Source organism: Sciurus vulgaris, assembly GCF_902686455.1.
Source record: "Sciurus vulgaris genome assembly, chromosome: 6".
Taxonomy (NCBI): Eukaryota; Metazoa; Chordata; class Mammalia; order Rodentia; family Sciuridae; genus Sciurus; species Sciurus vulgaris.
The window spans coordinates 124,191,053-124,209,893 of record NC_136466.1 but is presented as its reverse complement, the minus strand read 5'-3'; the positions used below and the strand labels follow the sequence as shown (position 1 = coordinate 124,209,893).

General features: G+C 36.7%; 1 protein-coding gene across 11 annotated transcripts in view; it reads right to left on the bottom strand.

Moving 5' to 3' along the window:
* Positions 1-18,841, bottom strand: part of PDE4D (phosphodiesterase 4D) — a 1,241,089-nt gene that overhangs the window by 171,686 nt on the left and 1,050,562 nt on the right. For all 11 annotated transcript variants that reach the window (XM_079144026.1, XM_079144025.1, XM_079144027.1 and 8 more), the window contains 2 exons: positions 10,867-10,903; positions 3,382-3,455 (listed from right to left, as the gene is read on the bottom strand). In XM_079144026.1, coding sequence (XP_079000152.1) covers positions 3,382-3,455; positions 10,867-10,903 — 111 coding nt within the window. The remainder of the gene's footprint in view (positions 1-3,381; positions 3,456-10,866; positions 10,904-18,841) is intronic.

The following is an 18,841-nucleotide window of genomic DNA, read 5'->3' as shown; positions in this document are numbered from 1 at the left end:
TAGCTCAGTGGTAGAGCACTTGCCTAGCATGTCAAAGGCTCTGGGTTTGATCCCAAGCACCACAGAAGAGAAAGAGAAGAAATGAAAAATGTGAATTTGAACTTGATAAATGCTTCATAAAACAAAAAGGTCAATGTTTTAAACTGTCGCTCTGCAATAGCTTTGTTCTCTATGCTAGTAGTTACTTTTCTTCTTGCCAAGTGTTTACTGTTTAGATGAGATTGGGGATATTCAGGATGATATAGTTGTAGGCTAGAGTTTACTCAAATGACTTAAACATTGATGACTGCTAAAGAACTACTTTTTATACTTGCTCTGTGAAAATTCAGAAAAAATTGACTTTTTCCTGGGAAAAAATACAAATAAACATTTATCCTTTTCTATAGTTTTGGAAAACCCGATGGTTGACTCGTTACTAATTCTTATTTTATCCATCATCCCACTGACACTTGGGAACTTGACATCTCAATAAGTAACAGGAAGCAGAAACTAGTAGTCACTGAATCCATGGTAACATTGACACATTATTTAATAAAGAATGAGCCACAACTCACTCTTGGGATTAAAAAAAATGTCTAAAGGACAAGAAAGAGCAAGAAGATCACCCGCAATGGGCTAACACCAGAGTACCCATCCAGAGGTCAGGCTTTGGATGAGTTCTTCCTGGACTAAAGTAAAGAAAAAGGTAGCCTGTGAAAGGCAGCACGGGCCTTTTTCAAATTTCAACAGTGAGATTGGAAACGTTCCAGCAACACAGTGAGTGCTGGGCAATTGGATTCTGATTCCTTCAGAGTCATCATGCTTCATGCCAGTGATGCCCTCTTTGTATACCAAGCACAGCAGAGTCCAGCTGTGTAGAGATTGAATTCTACTAGTCTGACACCCCAAGAAGCTGATTTGTTTTGAATCAATAAAGGAGGTACAAATCTACACTAACCAAAAGGGAGACCACGCACTGGGCTTGATTTAGAGTCTACCAGATAATACGCACTTAGTCAAAGTAGGTGTAAGTTCAGGTGTTAGCTATGATTTTCTTTCTCCCTCCTTTCCATTTTAATCTATTCTGTCCCTGTAAATAAGTTGAGAACCTCTGCCTTGTATAAAATGGGTCAAAATACATTTCTTTTGGGACAGAAGGGTCAGTGTAATACCATCACACCTGTTAGATTAACTGTCTGCCACACTGCTTGCTGCTTGCACCCAGGTAATCACATCCAAAGGAAGCTTAAAGGAAGTTAGTTTCTTGTTTCCCTTCTAAAGACAAGACCTTGATTTCTTACATGAAATTTGAAGCTACAAATTTTAGAGTGACAACCAATAATTTCAATTTTCCTGTGGAGCTGAGGTTTTCCAAAAGGTAAGGTGATTGTACCCATAACCTACTGAATAACAAAAGCCCCAAGGGGGCTATCAAGGTCAGCCTGATATTTTACAGTTGACCATGCTGCATAAGGAAACACAACTAGCAAGGAATGGTTTCCTCAAGTCACACCCCCAGGTTTCAAATGCTCAATTACCACTTTACACTTTCAGCTAAGGAGCCTTTGCAGAGATTTAGAAATGAGGTATTCCCTAAAAACTCATGTGTGAGACAATGCAAATGAGGCAAAATGAGAGTTGTAACCAAATTAGTGGCTTGATCCACTGAAATGGATGAACTGGTGGTAACTGAAGGCAGGTAGGGTGTGGCTAGAGGATACCTGTCACTGGGAGCATGACTTTGGGGTTTATGTTTTGTCTCTGCTAAGTGGAGCTCTCTCGCTCTCTCTGCTTCTTGGTGGCCATGTTCTGGGCTGATTTCTTCCTCCACACCCTTCTACCATGATGTTCTGCCTCATCTTGGGCCCAGAACTATAGGGGCAGCCATCTATGAACTGAGACTCTAAAACCATGAGCCCAAATAAATTTTCCCTTCTCCATATAGTTCTTGTCAGGTCTTTTGGTCACAGCAATGAAAAAGCTGACTAAAACAGAGCAATTACTCTGTGTTATGACAGGCACTGGAAACACTAATTGAACCAGCCACACCCCTGCTCACTGGAAACTGCCAATGCTGAGGAGCAAAGAGGTGAGGTGATCAGGCAACCAGGGCCCAGGGAAAAATGTTCTTTCATAACAGGATGCAACCAGGTGGAGATGGAAAGACACGTTAGCCAGCCAGGACTGGTCGCTGTATGTCTACATCCTGCAGTGTGAGGGACAATGCCCCCAAAGCAATTATATTTAAGCTGTGACCTTTAGAATGAATCACAGTTAGCCAAGTGAATGAGAAGAAGAAGGTACGTATTCAGGCTGAGAAAAAAACTAAAAATGCATCATCTGCACAAGTGGGCAAGGTTCTAGTTCCACCCCAATTATTTGTGTTGTGGCACTTACACTGATTTTTTTTTTTTTAGAAAAACTTTCTCTATCATAGGGCAAGCTTGTGTAATGGCCACAGCTTCTTGTTCATCGGGGAAATGTGAATTGGAGAGGGAAATTATGTTAATATGGAGTGGAAAAGTTCACATTTTTTCATATTCTTTAAGAAGTAGTAAATACTATGAAATATTATAGACTCAGATATGCTATAATCCCTAATAAGTTTCTACTCACTATCCTCTTTATATTCATTTGAATTTTTTTTTTATTTTGGAAAATTCTTCCAGGCTGATATTTTGGTGATACTTTATTATTCATAACACTTTTTAAAAATAACATATTAGAATAATAGTTTATCAGTCTCTCATTTAATCTAGCAAAATTTACTTTCTCCTTTCAGATTTTTTTCCATTTATCAGGATCCCCCAATTTTAATCATTTTCCATCTCAACTTAATCTCTCTCAAATACTTTTATTGTTATTACATCGATCTTAATTTTATTAATTGCTCCATAAAAGCTGCTGCTCAGAGAGTCAATGAATGACAGCAGGAGAATCAAAGATCTTTGCTGAGATTTGGTGTTTCTCCAGTTAATTGCTGTCTTAGAATTAACAGGATGACTTTGAGATGACATTAAGGTATGATGAGATTACTTGCCTGTGGTAAATTTATGAAGTAAGTCAAAACTATAAAGTTACTTTTAGTGTAAATAACTGGCCAGAAGACGGATCATGCCAGGTAATTTATGACAGATGGAATCACCACATTGATTTATCACTGTTTCATTTCTGATGTTAGAATCATCACTACACTTTATTTATAGTATTTATAGTAAATTAGTATTAGTATAGTATTTATAGTAAATTAGCAGGGCATCATCTGATGTCTTGTTAATGTTCATGATTAGGTAGCATGGCAGTGACTCAGAGAACTCTAATATTTTGTCTTGAGTTCAATTCAAATTGAGATGACACTCTTTAAATGGTCAGCAGAAAGGACAGGACTCAAGAATAACTTACTTGCTAGGTGCTCGATCTTGCAAATTAGTTAATGCAGCAAAATTGTTTCGTACAGTTCGCAGGCTGGCTAAGACCTACAACAAAAAGAAATTCTTTAGATGTCTTAAACTTGGGTCATTTTAAGTGCAATTAAAAATGGTTTGTTAAGAGGAAGTCTGATAATATTTATAACTTACTTTCATATACTACTAAAGAGTCTCCCAGCACTTAGCAAAGTTTGCATGCATCCATATGAAACCCAGGGAGGTCACAGTGCCAAAATTTTCCAGAAGTCCCTTCTCATTATTTACAAATATGGTCACAGTAGCAGTAGTTTCCACAGCATTCTTGGATTTCCAAGTTGCTAATACAATATCCCAAGCAACGTATATGTAGCATGGTTACATTTTCTGCATATATGAAATAGTATAATATAAAAAACTAATGAAGACTTACTTTAGGGATAAAAATTAAAATTACTCTCAAATTCTCTTTAAGAATTCATCACGAGTTCCATGTTCCATGATTTGAAGTCAGCAAGTTAAGTAAATCTTAGATTGCTTTTCACTTTGCCAGTGGCTATTCTAGCTAGTGCACAGATGGTCTTTTCCTTTGTTAAGATTGTGGATTACAAGAAGTCCCCAAGGAGGCATTTCTCGCATAATATGCTACTGTTCTATATGTGCATACCTCCTGGCACACAGAAAACACTCAATAAAAAGTTACTGAATGACTGAATACCTAGATGCAATATATCCACACAGATTTCAAAGTTGGAAAAGATGCCACCATCTCTGATAGCCCCCTTTTCCAATTCCAGTTGGGACTGGAAAGTGGTCCAGGAATGGAAGTGAGCCTAGGACATATACTTGCATGAATCTACTCCCCTGGTTTTTTCCTAGAATGGGTTCATTTCCTCAGGGTGGATCCTAAACTATGTGGGATTATAGGTGATCTGGATGTGAACTAGAATGCTAAATTTACCTAAAACACAGACTTGAAATGTCCTGGTATGTACTAGGGTATTATTGCATGACAAACCAGGCTGGCTGACTCCATTAAGTATTAAATGTGTGAACTTGAACAAGTTACATAAGCCTCTCTATACCTCAGTTTCCTTAAATACAAAACTGTGACAGTGATATATAACTCACAGGATTGGAGTGAGGATTATATGAAATGACAGGTTAAGTGTTAAGAAAAGCACTCTGTGTGTATGATTCCATTAGGGTAGCATTTCACTTGATTAATGATTTGGCATGCACACAGCAAATTTATTTAATGACTATTAGTGGTACTTCAAGGACCCCCCCACCCAAATTTCTAATTGCTCGAAGGCTCCAGAATTGTCTCCAGAGTTTTTTCATCTGGCATGGATCTAAAGTCAGTTTATTGTTTCTTTTTCCAAGACAAAAATGTTTCAGACTTCAAGAAAAAATTGACATTGTGTTAGTCAATGGAAGTTTTTGCATTGGGACAGTGACCTACAGCATTTCCACTGAAGAAATCTATGGTGCTTCCTAAGGAGCCAACCATGATTAACTCAGTCACTGGAAAATCCTGGCTCATTACCACACATAAACAACCAACAGCTCTGAAAGGTCACACTGCCTATGACGGAATATTCAAATAGCTAACTGTTGACATCAGACCACGATGTCTTTCAATAGGCATGAAATCTTGACTGATGCAGAAATAAATTGGATAAATGATCCACTGTCATTAAATCATGCAGGCTTAATTTATGTTTTAAGAAGTGAATATTGAACACATTTAAAAAGCATTTTAAATAAGATTATTGCACTATGTAATTGATCCTTTTTCTAGGCAAAATTTTAACCTGAGAATTCTGAGGATTTTATCATAATATGCTGTTGCTAAATTCACTGCATTTGACAGCTGATAAATATAAATAATATTGCAGGTAAATCACATTCCATACTTATTTGAAAGGAAATTAATTCAGGAAAGGAAACATTAGTTCATAAAAGAAATTTTTTTTGTAAATAGATTTTGCCTGTGTTATAATAATAAAGATATTAAGGTAGATTATTTTGTTTTGGATTTTACGTTTTCTGTATTTATTTTAAATAAGTTATATATTTGCCTGCTGTAGAAGTTAAATATAAACGAGACTATAGCAAAAAGTTTCACCTCCATAATTAAGTCAAAATCAAAATTATTGTTATTTCTGAGGCAGAGAGATGAACATTGAAAGGAACATTTCGGTGACATTAAAATACTCATAGTATTCTATTTCTTAACCTGTCCATTATTAGTATTACTATTATTCATGCTTTACGTAGTCACTAGATATATTCTCTTATATTGGTGAATTATTTCAAAATAAAACAAACAAACAAACAAAAAATGGAAGAAAAAGTACCCCCAACCAGCAGTAGTCTGACCTTCAGGCATGCAGCTGCCAGTCCCTGACTGACTGACTTTGAGGCTGTCTCTTACAGTTTGCTTTTACAAACACTGCTGTAGTAAATAACCCTGTGTGTGCACGTTTTAGGTCATTGTGGCTTGTGTGTGTGTGGGGGGGGGGGGTGATAGGACAAGCAGTATTTTATACATTTTAGATTAAGTGTTAACTATTATCCTTAGCACTATGGCATATGTGACATTCACCAAAGTACCAATAAAAGTTTCAGACAGATCTTTTAAGGGGTGCTGATTGGGGAATCTTCATTCCAAATATCACTGGGTTTGTCTTTGCGGGACACCAAGAGGTAAGCAGCTGTTACTGTAGGCTGTGGGAGAAATGGAATCAGTTTTACTGGAGCCCCTGAGTTAAGTCTCCATTATTCTTTGCTTTTTTTCCAGGGCTGCTCTCACCCCCTCTGAATTCAGCCCTCTAAGAGCTGTAGTCAGAGCTTTATTGCCCCTATAATTCTCTTCCCTTCTTAATGCTGTTAACCAAAGAGGACCCTGGGGTTTCTTCCACTTGGCTCAGTGACAGAAAATTAAGGTCACTGCTTTCTCTTCTTCTCCTCCGAGTAACATGTAACTGATCAAGATCAAAAATACCTCAGGAATAATGATAAATATATACACACTGTAGGAATGCTGATAGTACTACAGAAAAATTGTGGACAGAGATGATTCATACACCAGCCTGTGGAGTGGGATGTTATTTATACACACAGCTCTCAGACTCCCTTATGTGCTTTTAAACATCTATTGATCAGTAGGATTCACCAAAATTGACAGAAAAATGTGGGCTTCATGAATCAGTAATGAACAACAGTCCCAAGGAGAGTTTTGAGGATTGTTTTTCAATCCATGTACACCTTCTGCCACTAGGTGGCGGTAAAACCCAGACAGTGAGATGCGGGTGGGGTGGGTGTAACCCTGTGAGGTGAAAGCCTTCCTGGTCCAGGTTTCATCTTCAGAAGAAATGCTGGAGTCCACTTCGAATGATGCAGCAGATAGAAAGTTTATTTTGATAGAAAAGAAAATCTCTCTTCCTACTATGTTTTGGTCAAACCATATGAAATTGTTTTTGTTATGTCAACAAGTTATTGACAATTTCATATGATTTACTGTAGCAAGAGTTCACATATCTAGAAAGATGCTAGTTGTCATTCATACTAATTAAGTTCAAGGAAATTCTGGGGAAGGGGGAAGCAACTGAAATGAGACCACTCTTTTCTTCCATTGCCTCACAGAGAGGGCCTGGTGGGTCCTGCAAACTTAGGGACTGTGATGAGATCTTAAGATCTCTCTATGGGGTGAAATGAGGACATTAAAAAAAAAAAAAATATATATATATATATATTTATATATATATAAAATATATATATATATATATTGGTAATGCTCTATTACCAACTGAATAGTAAAATGTTCTACAGTATTAATAACTACTATATTTTTTCCCTAAAAGTATTGTAGGTGCTATATTTTGGTTAGAGAAGGCAAAATCATGCGGGTGTTCCTGCCCAGTCTTCTTGGGTCAGGCACATGCCTCTAGACTGACTGATGTGAGGCTCTCCCCAGGGAACCAAGATAATGTTTGGGTGGGTGTTTCCTGTCTTTTGCTTCATCAAAGATTCCACTTCTCTCAATATTACAGACTTCCAGATGAGAATTCTAGGAGACTTAGAGTTTTATAAGGTTGTCATAATTGCAAACTGTGAGACTGCGGACCAGAGACAGCTGACTCCAGAGGACGATTTCCAACAGTACTCAGTAGTGTTGTGCCTCCATAGTGCTCTTGGTCCCCCAAGAAGTCTGGCCAAGTTGTTAAGCTTGTGGGAGGAAAAGGGCAGTGGGGTTGCTCTCAACACTCAACCTCCATGCCTAAGGAAATACTCATATCAAAAGATTTCAACAGAATTTCAGTTTTGAAATGGAAGTATACAAACTAATTAAAGCTGGAACTTTTTCTAGGGATCAAAGAAATTCTGAACTTATATGGAAAAGCCTAAGACACTAGAGATAGAAGATAGTTTAGGCTGAACTCTAGCACTCTGAGAGTGTTTTTGATATTAGAACAAAACATGAGGGATAATATTGTAAGATCCTTCCTGAAAATCAGGTCTAACCAAGATGTTTTAGTTTCAGCCCCATCCAACAGTGGGATATATCTTTTTGTGACTTCCTAAGTTCTCTTGTAATTTAGTATTTAATTCGTTTCAAAGCACAGGAAGGCATGGTTTAGAAAGAACAGGGAGGGATCCTTTCATGTTTGGGGGCTGCACTCAGGCCTCAAGAAGATGAGGATGCGACGGGCTTGGAAGAAGGTCTTTGACGATTTTGGACAATGGGGGCCTGTTTTTAGGCGTCATAAGAAAAGTCATAACACCCAGCAAAACAAACCTAATTGGATATAAAGTAAAATGTCGACAGTAGTTGTTTGGGGCTTGGGAATTATAATAATTTTCTTCCTTTTGCTTATATTGCTTATATTGATTTTTCTAAAGTTTGAATGCAAAAGCATTTTGAGAACAGTGTGGCTCTCACTGCAAATTTTCGCCAAAATTTGGTGTGAAATTACAAATCCAAAGCATGCATGGTAAGAAGAGGGTATGATTCTTTGGCTTACTTGGTAAACATTTTTCTGAGCAAGTTGGCTAAAATCAGTTATGGGAATGCAGACCAAATAATGTTGACATAGCTTCAAGCAACACAAATATTTTACATTTTTGGCATTATAATATTTAGCATTAAATGGTAAGTGCTCTGTCCTGTATTATACACTGTTTTTTGAGGCAATGACAATTATGTCAACAAAATATGCCTGTTGGGCCCAACATGGCTTAAGAGAAGGCCTTTGGTCTCATTTGCTTTCCCAAGGATGCTGTATCAGTGCTTAAACTGCTCAGAGTTAAAAAGCCTTTTCTTTCTTATATTTTAGTATAGCTTTCCAGATCTAGTGCCTCAGGAAAAGTCCACTTATGGAAACTGTGGTGAAGCCTCTTAAAAAGAATTCAAGCACCTGGGGCAATGACCACCTTTTACAAGGTGAAGGAGTCCCTTAGTTGATGATAAGTAAACTCTCCTTAAGTATATTTCAGGTTATTTTCAGACATCGGATATATCTGAATATTGCAAAGAGTTAGTTTATATTCAGAGTTCCAATTTCAAGGGTATTAATCATTGTAAAATATCCATAAATGATATTTTGTATATAAAATATGTATCAACTTCCCAGTATACAGAAATTTGATTGATTTTTTGGAGATTATAGAGACATTATAGAAGTTTAATTATGTAAAAGGCTAGACTTATTTAGAATTTAAGAGCATTGAAGGCAGGAACCAAGTTAAATTTATTAATTTCTTAGAGATTAATAAATGTTACTTGAAGTAAGAAGACAAGGTATTACACAGATTTTTTTCCCATTTTTTACAACATTCTTAGATACATTTTTTTCTAATGATAACATCTAGAAATTCTAGTTTTAGCTAGCTACCCGAATAAACTCATGATGGGATGATTGGTTCTATATTTGGTAATGGTCGTTTATATTGTTTTGCCTGATTTGCCTGTTCACCTAACTCTTAGTTCTTAGATGTAAAATTATAAATTTTCAGCAGTAATTAATTAAAAGCTCAGTTTCATAAAAATTTTGCTATCACTAAATACAATTAAAACAAGAGTGTAAATTTTTTGACACAAAAATACAAGTACTAGAAAGAATTCATGATCTCCAGCAAAACCTTGTGCAAACAGGACTTTAATCATGTAGAATGGATGGTGATCACATTCCGTCCATAGTTGCCAGCATTAATTTTTTAAATCACCATTAGACATTCTGTTATTTATGGATTGATTATAATTTTGGTCTAAATTATTTCAGAAAATTTTTAAAAATAAAAACTATGCAAAATCAAACACTGTTACTATTAATTTTTAAAAATCATACCTGTGATGACATTTCAGAGTGAAAAGAGCACTTTATCTCTATACAATTAAACCAGTAATAATTAAAATTTATTAAACATTAAAATTTTTGGAAATTCTGAACATTTTGCAAGCCCAGTATTGTTTTAACCTTTTAACAACCTTATGAGGTGGGTACTCCCAAATTATTTAACAGAGGAGGAAGCAGACTTGGAAAAGTTCAGTGCCTTCCTCAAAGTCATTCAGAGAACTTAAATAAGTTGCTTGAGGTACTATAGCTGTTTATGACATACCTCTGATTATAATCTGTATAACCTCTCAGTACTACTTGTAATTCAACATTTAGTATTTCTTCTTAGTCAGTATTGGTTTCTAAATGGGCTTCATGACCCAGTTTATATAAGTTTTATCCCGTTCTGTCCTTAGTTGTCTACATCAGGGGCTGTTAACTTCTCTTACACATAGTAAAAGTACTATGGCCTTTGAAAAATACAAATGCTTGTATCCCCAGATTTTTTCGAATCCACAGGCACGCAGTCTGGACTTTGGGATAAGAGTGATCGGGGTGAATCTAACTTGCATCTAGGGTTGAGAATCACTGGTTTTTACAAATCACATCCACTCATTAACCCTTTTCTACAGACTCAAGAACACTTCAGATCATCTCATCAACTTCTTGCATCTATGTCATGTGATTAAAGTATTTTCATGATTTGTATGCTGAAAATGAATAAACATATGCAGATCACTGGACTAAATCTTTGTGCCAATCACACATGTAAAAAGGAGTAAATAAGGTATCAGGTTGTATTGTATGATTGAATTTCAAGCAATGATTAGGTACCTAATTTTATTAAATGTAATTTAATCTACAATATAGTCTTCTGCTTCTAGCGCCAGTGTCAGTTAAAATATACAGGCCTATTAAAATTCTCTATCTCTAGACACTCTTTGGGTCTACAGTTTATAGAAAACAGATTTCTAGAGTCAGAGGCACATTTTCTAGCATTGCCTATAAATTACTTGGATGAACTACACAATTTGTATTTATAATTTAATTTACCTTAAAACTAAATTGAGAAACAGAACAAATCCTCCCAAACCAATTTGCAGATCTGTGAGAAGTCAGCCTGCTCACTGAAGTATGCTTACCTGAGCAAATGGAGTCACAATCAAGTCATCTCCATGTCTGAAAAATAAACGAAATCCATGTTAGAAGCCATCAATAACTCTATGGCTAGTTTTAGTCAATATTCAGTGTGAAGTCCCACTTTCATAAATCCCCATAGAGAATTACAATAATTCCACCCTTATTCTTCAGCACATGTTCGTCTCAGGCACTGGGTTGAAAATACATCTCCCGGGATTTGAATCATTATCCAGTTCCCTAGTTGAAAAGAGGAGCTCCTTGATCATCAACCAGGGTCATTGCTGCTTTTGGGGCACACAGGGTACACCATGGTAGAAACAGAGTTCCAGCACTGGGGGCTGGCTTTTACTCTTGCCTCTTAGTGTAGGTATTCATCAGGGAGGCTGCAGAAGGAACCAGCAACCTCAGTGGCTTCTGTGAGAGGACCCTGGCCCATCTGACATTTGAAGGTGATAAGTGTCGAGTGTTCTGCATCATCCTGTGGAAGTCCTGGACGGGCCAGGAACTGTAGATGACATGGGACTGCATCATATACTAATAAAAACTCCATGAAATATTTCAACTGACTCATGTCTCAACCACCATAGTTACGGGGGAAAGTTACCCTGTGTGTGCCGTTGCTGCAGCAACCTCCGCCACACCAGACCTGTGATATAGGAGCAAGGTGTCAGCATGACGTGTCTTGGAGGGACAGAGAAAGGCAAGAAAAGTTGTGCAATGTTCTACTTAGGAGAAAGTGAGAAACTGGGGACTGCAATTCTTTCTGGGTATTTCCTAGCATGAATAATTTGACACCAGGATGTCCCTATCTTCATGGGCTATTTCTTGATCTAGAGAGCCAAAGCTCTTGAATCAGGTATATGGAGTTATTCTGCACAGAATGCTTCCTGGACATCACCCTCACTGGAAAGAGTGCAATGAACTGTCTGTTCATGCACAATCTAAAAGCACCCAAGTGGCCTAAAACAACACTTATGAAATGTGATACAGCACAAGAAGCATGTGGATGATGTTCACAATGGATTGCCACTGACAAAGAGACCGATTGCTATGGTCACCATTAAATTACACAGAGATCTTGAAAGTCAAAATGTGGAAAATAAAAGCAGAAAAAACTGAAAAACACTTCAAAAGAGGCATGTGTCATTTTTCTTTCCAGTGGTTCCGGAACCACATTTTCAAGGGACACCTGTTATTTGGAGTGATTATTCATAGAATCCTACATGCTATGAAGTGTGGACATCAAGTTTTATGATCATTTTACAGAGGAAGCAACAGAGGTTCAAAGGGATCAGAAGGGCTAAAAGCTAATAAATGGTAGCTCTAGGATGTCAGTCCAAAAAGGGTTGCTGAGACCAAAGCCAGAAAGGCTCTTTCCTAGAAGAACAGCCCAGAGTGAGAGCAGGCCTGGTGCCCTGAAGCGTAAGAAAGCCCTTGTGCCAGAGGCGGCAGCAAGGGCAGGAGGAGCCAAGGAGGCAGAGGAATCACCTGACTGAGGAAGAACCTGAGGAGCTACCAGTGGCTCAGTGATTCTAGAGAAGGCCATGCTGGGCAGCAAATGCAGGAAGAGTGGCGGGTGGTGAGCTAGGTTGCAGATCACTGAGCCCTTGTATGTGTAAAGAAAACCTTGAATCTTACTTCCTGATGGGAGTGAGAGTTGGAATTTTGACCCTGCCACATTCTAGGTGTGTACACTTGTGCAAGTTTTTCAACTTCTCTTTCCCTTGGCCTCTTCATCTGTAAAATGGAGATGAAGGTCCATACATAGTGTTGTTTGGGGATTAAGCTAATGATGTTCAGGTGTTCAGAAATGTGCTTAGCATGAAGTTCAATAAACCTTAGTAGTATATGGTTAGTAGTTGTAAATATTTTTCTATTCCAATGGCTTTTGCTTTCTTATGCAGTTAGGAAATTTAAAAGATTCAGAAAATTGATTGTTAAGAATTCTTGAGCCATTATGACAGGTTTGTAAGGGACTGAGAGTTTTGAAGGGGCAAAACTAGAAGCCGGGAAAGCAGTGTCAAGGGTGGAGGAAATGAGGTCCTAGGTGACAATATTATGGGGTTTGTAAAAGAACTTAAGAAAAATTTGAAACGTACAAAAATGAGAATGTTGTCATGTTGGTACATTTCATGCACAATGTCATCAACTGTTACAACGATGATGCAGGGTAAGTGGTATGACTCTCATCTTGCAGATGAGAAAAAATTAAGGCTCAACCTGGTTAAAAGACTAAACATAAAATCACAAAGGTAAAATACACAGCCACACCTGCTATGTCCCTGCCCATTATGATTTCAGTAGCTCACTCCTATAGGACAGATTAAAAATAAGGCCCTACAAAAATGCAAGAAAAATAGGAAACTGTTCATATAGTAATCTAGTAGAAGAAAAGAGGTGAAAACTACATGGCAGAACTCAAAATGATGTCTAGAGTTGGACAGTTTCATTGGTCCATCATTCTGACCTTGCTCTCTCAGGGTTGATGAGATGCACAATTGAGGATTGCAATTCTGCCTATGTACCCACTTTAAAATAGTAATCTAACTCTTACAGAGCAACTGAGAAATATGTGCAGATGCTCCAGTTTTTAGAAAGCATGAGTTACAGCATTCGTGGCTAAGCACTTTAGCATTTGACAAACATACATATCCCTTTGAAGCCAAATGTTTTTGTAAGCAGTGAACAAATCAATGAATTGTTTAGTGTGTTTTAATCTGTCATTGTTAGAAATTCCAAAGTCAAAGACTATTTCAACAGATTTACATACATTCAAGACACTTCAGTGGTTTCCACAAGAAAAAGTGTTATTTAAAAAGCAGGATTCCATGACAGGAAACACATTACACAAGGAGGAAAAGATATGCAATGTGTCTCCTTGATTTGGCAACTGAAGAGCTGTCAATCTGCTTCAACACGTGGTCATACTGAAAGCAGTTTGGATACCCAGCACAAAAATAATATAATCTAGACACTGTCCCAAGCCAAAGTTTTTTCTTTCATTTTATTCTTTATAATTTCCTGACTTTAAAGTTTACTTTCTAAGCACTAAGTCATATGGACAAAGGCACATTATTGATCTTAAATTAATCCATGGAAATGAGTCCCTTTAGTTTTGAAATGACCCACAGTGGAGTTGAAACGCTCAAGGATTGCATGTTTGTTAAAACACTTAATTCTTTCTTTGGTTGAATTACATTCTAAAACTTTGTAAAAGATATATTTAGAGTATTCACCATTTAAGATAATTTATCCTTCTTGCTTTCTTTTCCTGTCAAAGTATAAAGAAAGACAGCTGTAATTTTAGTGGAGATATGCCATTTTTAAAAATTGTCTAGAAAACATTTCTGTCCAATATCTCAAGTTTGTCTCATTTTAGTAATAGTAAAATGATTCCTAGAATTTCAATGGCAGACAACTTCTATAAGGGACATTTTATCCATTTCTTTTCAAAAGTATGTAATCATTAATTTATCTTTGGCTGTAAACCTAATATATAATTTAAAAATCTTTGTCTTCAACTCAATGTTAAAATAAACTTTTCCATGTTATTGTCAAATATAATGATGTAGGTAAAATATGTTCCCATTTTTGGATAGAAGAAAATAAATACAATATGAATGTATCTTTTAATTGTGTACTGAACTTTGCATGTATAATTAAAAATAGATCTGAGACACTTAAGATCAACAGAAGATTCATTTTGTTATATATGATTGGCTTAAAGCACATGTGAGTTTATGTTTTTATTATTTTATTTTTTTGAGAAGGCTTTGTTGTCCAGGTTGGTCTCAAGCTCTTGGGCTCAAGTGACCCTCCTGCCTCATCCTCCCGAGCAGCTGGGACTACAGTGTGCACCACCAAACACAAAACAAAACAAAAAGCCCATGAAAGAAAGTGATTCTGCAACTTGCACTTGAACAACTTTCTCAACAAGGAAGTTTTTAAAAATACTGAAATGAGTTAGGAGGGAGTATAATGTCATGCAATCAAATGGGGCTTTCTGAGATGGGAAAAGACAGGGTCTCTAACAAATTAAGTTTAATTCACAGTGTTGCATGGAGATCTGAAATTGTACCTATTGGTGTCATGAATTTGGAGGAGAATTATTTAATATCATATTTTCTTTAAGTACAAAACACATAACAAACTTAAAGCATCTGAGATCTGTTTTAAAGGGAAAATAATTTTCTTTTCAGAACTATAGTATTTGTAGGGCACAGGGGGAGAGACTGAAGGCTGGGGGTACTCAGGAGAAAGCTACATTTTGACATTTTATGTATGAATATATGCATGTGGAGAACAAGGAGATTGGGACACAGGAAACAGTCACAGCAAGGGACAAGTGCAGAGACTTCCAGAACAGACAGATGAACCACTGGAGGTCACTGTGAAGGCAGTGTGACAGTGGAGTGCTGTGATGTGGAAGGAGGTGCCATATCACTGACATGGCTGCGGTGGGCGGACCCAGAATCCCCACCTCTATCCTGAGGAACCCTGCCTACACCCCCCACCCCCTACTCCCACCCCCACCCTCACTCTCAAAGAGAAGCCTTGCTAGGTCCTGAGCCAGCACCACCAGAGGCAGAGGATGCAAGATCAACACTCTACTCTTCTTGTTTTCAAAACAGAATCAAGAACTCCCATTCTCTATGCCTTTGCCATCCTTTGCCTGTTTCTTGTTCTTTCCAAAACAAGATGCTAGAAACATAGGCAAGAAACTGAAAGAGAGAGAAAGAGAATCCCAGTGACTCGGGAAGCTGAGGCAGGAGGATCACAAGTTTGAGGTAAGTCTCAACAAATTAGTGAGGCCCTAAGCAATGTAATATAAACCCTGTCTCAAAAATGAAAAGGGCAGGGGATATGGCTAAGCAAGCCTGTGTTCAATCCCCTGCGTAAGAGAGAGAGAGAGAGAGAGAGAGAGAGAGAGAGAGAGAGAGAGAGAGAGAGAGAGAGAGAGAGAGAGAGAGAGGTATCTAAAAGCAGACCTTCTTCTGGAGGCCTTGTTGGGATCCATAAACTATTCAAGTATAGTACTTAAATTTGGACAAATACATTGTCATCTTAACACAATAAGTTCAACCATCATCAGCACCTGGAATTATATATAGAAAATCCATTTCAAAATTACAAAACCCAGGGGACACCTTTCTTCTTGTTGGCTTCAGCACTAGAGGCCTTTGTAATATCTTATCATTTTCAATTTCTTTTTTTTAAATATTTTTTAAAGATGTTGATTGACCTTTATTTTATCCATTTATTTATAAGTGGTGCTGAGAATCGAACCCAGTGCCTCACACATGCTAGGCAAGTACTCTACCCTGAGCCACAACCCCAGCCCCCAATTTTAATTTCTTAAAACAAGATTTCACTATATTGCTTTTAAAAATTCAGAGTATAAATATTCAATGAAATGGTAAATAGTAGTTGTGACTATAAAATTAGTTATCATAAACAATAATGATAACTAATATTTATCGAGTGATTACTTTATGCAAAGCATTTTACAATGATAACCTCCTATTAATTTTTTTTTCAAAAATGAGGAGAGGGAGGCCCAGGTAGAATACAAAAATCACATGTCGATGAAGTGATGTGGTCAGGATTCAATTTGGGTCAGATAACTTTGGGGCTCTACTCTTAAGAGCTATGTAATTCTCCACCTAAAATACATTTATCAATGCCTAAACATCATCCAAAGCAATGCTTACTCTTTAATATATTTTTTGTGTCATGAGACAATATCAAAAAGATGACAAATTGAAGAATTATACATGAATGTAAAAAGTATCAAAACAACATAAACAAACTAACCAAACAACATATTATGAATGACTAATAAAACAAAATGAACTTAGTCCACATAGTGATTTTCATGTCTTACAACCCTAAATAAAATAAATAATTTTTTTTTAGGTGTAAAGTTCTGGCTGATAGTTATATAACATCCATAATCAGGGTGTGATAAGAACATGATAGTCATAACAAAGACCTCTGAAGATAATATACATAAAACTTTTTAATGTAAATATAAGAAATTTATATATGTCTATTTCGTAGTATGTTTGTATATGTAATCCTAAGAAATTTTGTGGGCTCTTGTTCTTTTAACGGAAACATTTTAATTCTCCACTTTCTGTATTTCAAATGACAGGAGTAAGGTACTGTTGGGGGAAAAAAAAACACTCTCATCTTTACTGACCTTAAGAGAATTTACTGTCTCATTTTGATTATTCTAATCAAGGAGAAAACCCTTCAGAGAACACCTGTAAACACTGCATTCTAATTGATATTTTATATAATTTAAAATACCACTCTAGAAAATGTTATAATCCTAGATGTTTAAATTTCCTTCCGCTTCCCCTTCCCCTCCTCTTCCTCCTCCTCCTCCTTCTCCTCTTCCTCCTCCTTCTTCTTTTTTCCTTTTGATACCAGGGATTGGTACCTGAGGAAACTTAACCACTGAGCCACATCCCCACATCCACAACCCTTTTTATTTTGAGGCATGTTCTTGCTACATTGCTTAGGGCCTTGCTAAATTTCTGAGGCTGGCTTTCAACTCTTGGTCCTGCCTCAGCCTCCCAAGTCACTGGGATTACAGGTGTATACCAGTGTGTCCTGCTAATGTTCTAAAATTTAAACCACTTGCTTAACACTTATCAACATTTTAATAATTAACAAACAAATTAATAGTAATAAAGCAAAATAAGCCATTAAAAATGAGCAAAAGAACTGAGTAAACATTTATCAAAACAAGACATACCAATAGTCAATAGATACATGAAAAAGTGCTTAACATTAATAATCATCAGGGAAATGCTAATTTAAATCACAATGAGTTATAACTTCTGACCTGTAAAATTAGCTTTGATCAAAAAAGCCAAAGATAAAAAAAAAATGTTGAGAAAGATGTGGAGCAAAAGGAACCACTGGATGCTGTTGGTGTGAATGTGGATTGGTGTAACCATTCTGGAAGATACTACGGAGGTTCATCAAAATTAAAAATAGGACCATCATATAATCCAGCAATTCCATTTCTGGGCTTACATGCCAAGAAAATAAAACCAGTGTGATAAAGAGGTATCTGCATTCCTGTATTCAGTATAGCAGTATTCACATCAGCCAACACAGAATCAATCTAAGTATCTATCAACAGATGAGTGGACAAAGAAAATGTGGTACATAGGCACAATGAAATAGCACTCTGCCTTAAGAAGAAAAGAAATTGTGCCAGTTTTGAAAACAAATGATGCAGAAACGAGCCTCAAGTACATTATACTTAGTGAAATAGACCAGAAACAGAAAGTCATATAATGTGTTACTGCACATATAATGTAGATCCTTAAAAAAAAAAATCGAAGTCTTAGAAAGAAAGAGTAGAGGGGCTGGGGAGATAGCTCAGTTGGTAGAGTGCTTGCCTTGTAAGCACAAGGCCCTGGGTTCAATCCCCAGCACCGTCCCCCCCCCCCAAAAAAAAAAAAGAAAGAAAGAAAGAGTAGAATACTGGTTGCAGAAACTTGGAAATGGGGTTGGGATTAGGATGAGGAGATGTTGATTAAAGGGTACAAATATATAGTTAGATTGGAAGAATAAGTTGAAGAGATTTATAATATAGGCTACTGACTATAATTAAGAATACCAGAGTATACTTGGAAATTGCTGAGCACAGATGTTAAATGTTCTCATCACAAAAAGTGATAAGTGAATCAATGGACTTATTATGAGCTTGATTTAATAATTCCACAATGTATACATATATCAAGACATTACATTCTATATCACATGCACATATTATTTGCCAATTAAAAAATAAATTTAAAAAAACAAATTAAGAATTGGACTGATCATTGATCAAAACAGTTCTTAAAGATCCATAATTTTTGGCCCATGCATGCTCATCTCTTGTTAAGATTATGCACTAATGATAAAGCAAATGGAATTAGAGGAATTACACACCATAAGCAAAACAATTTTCTC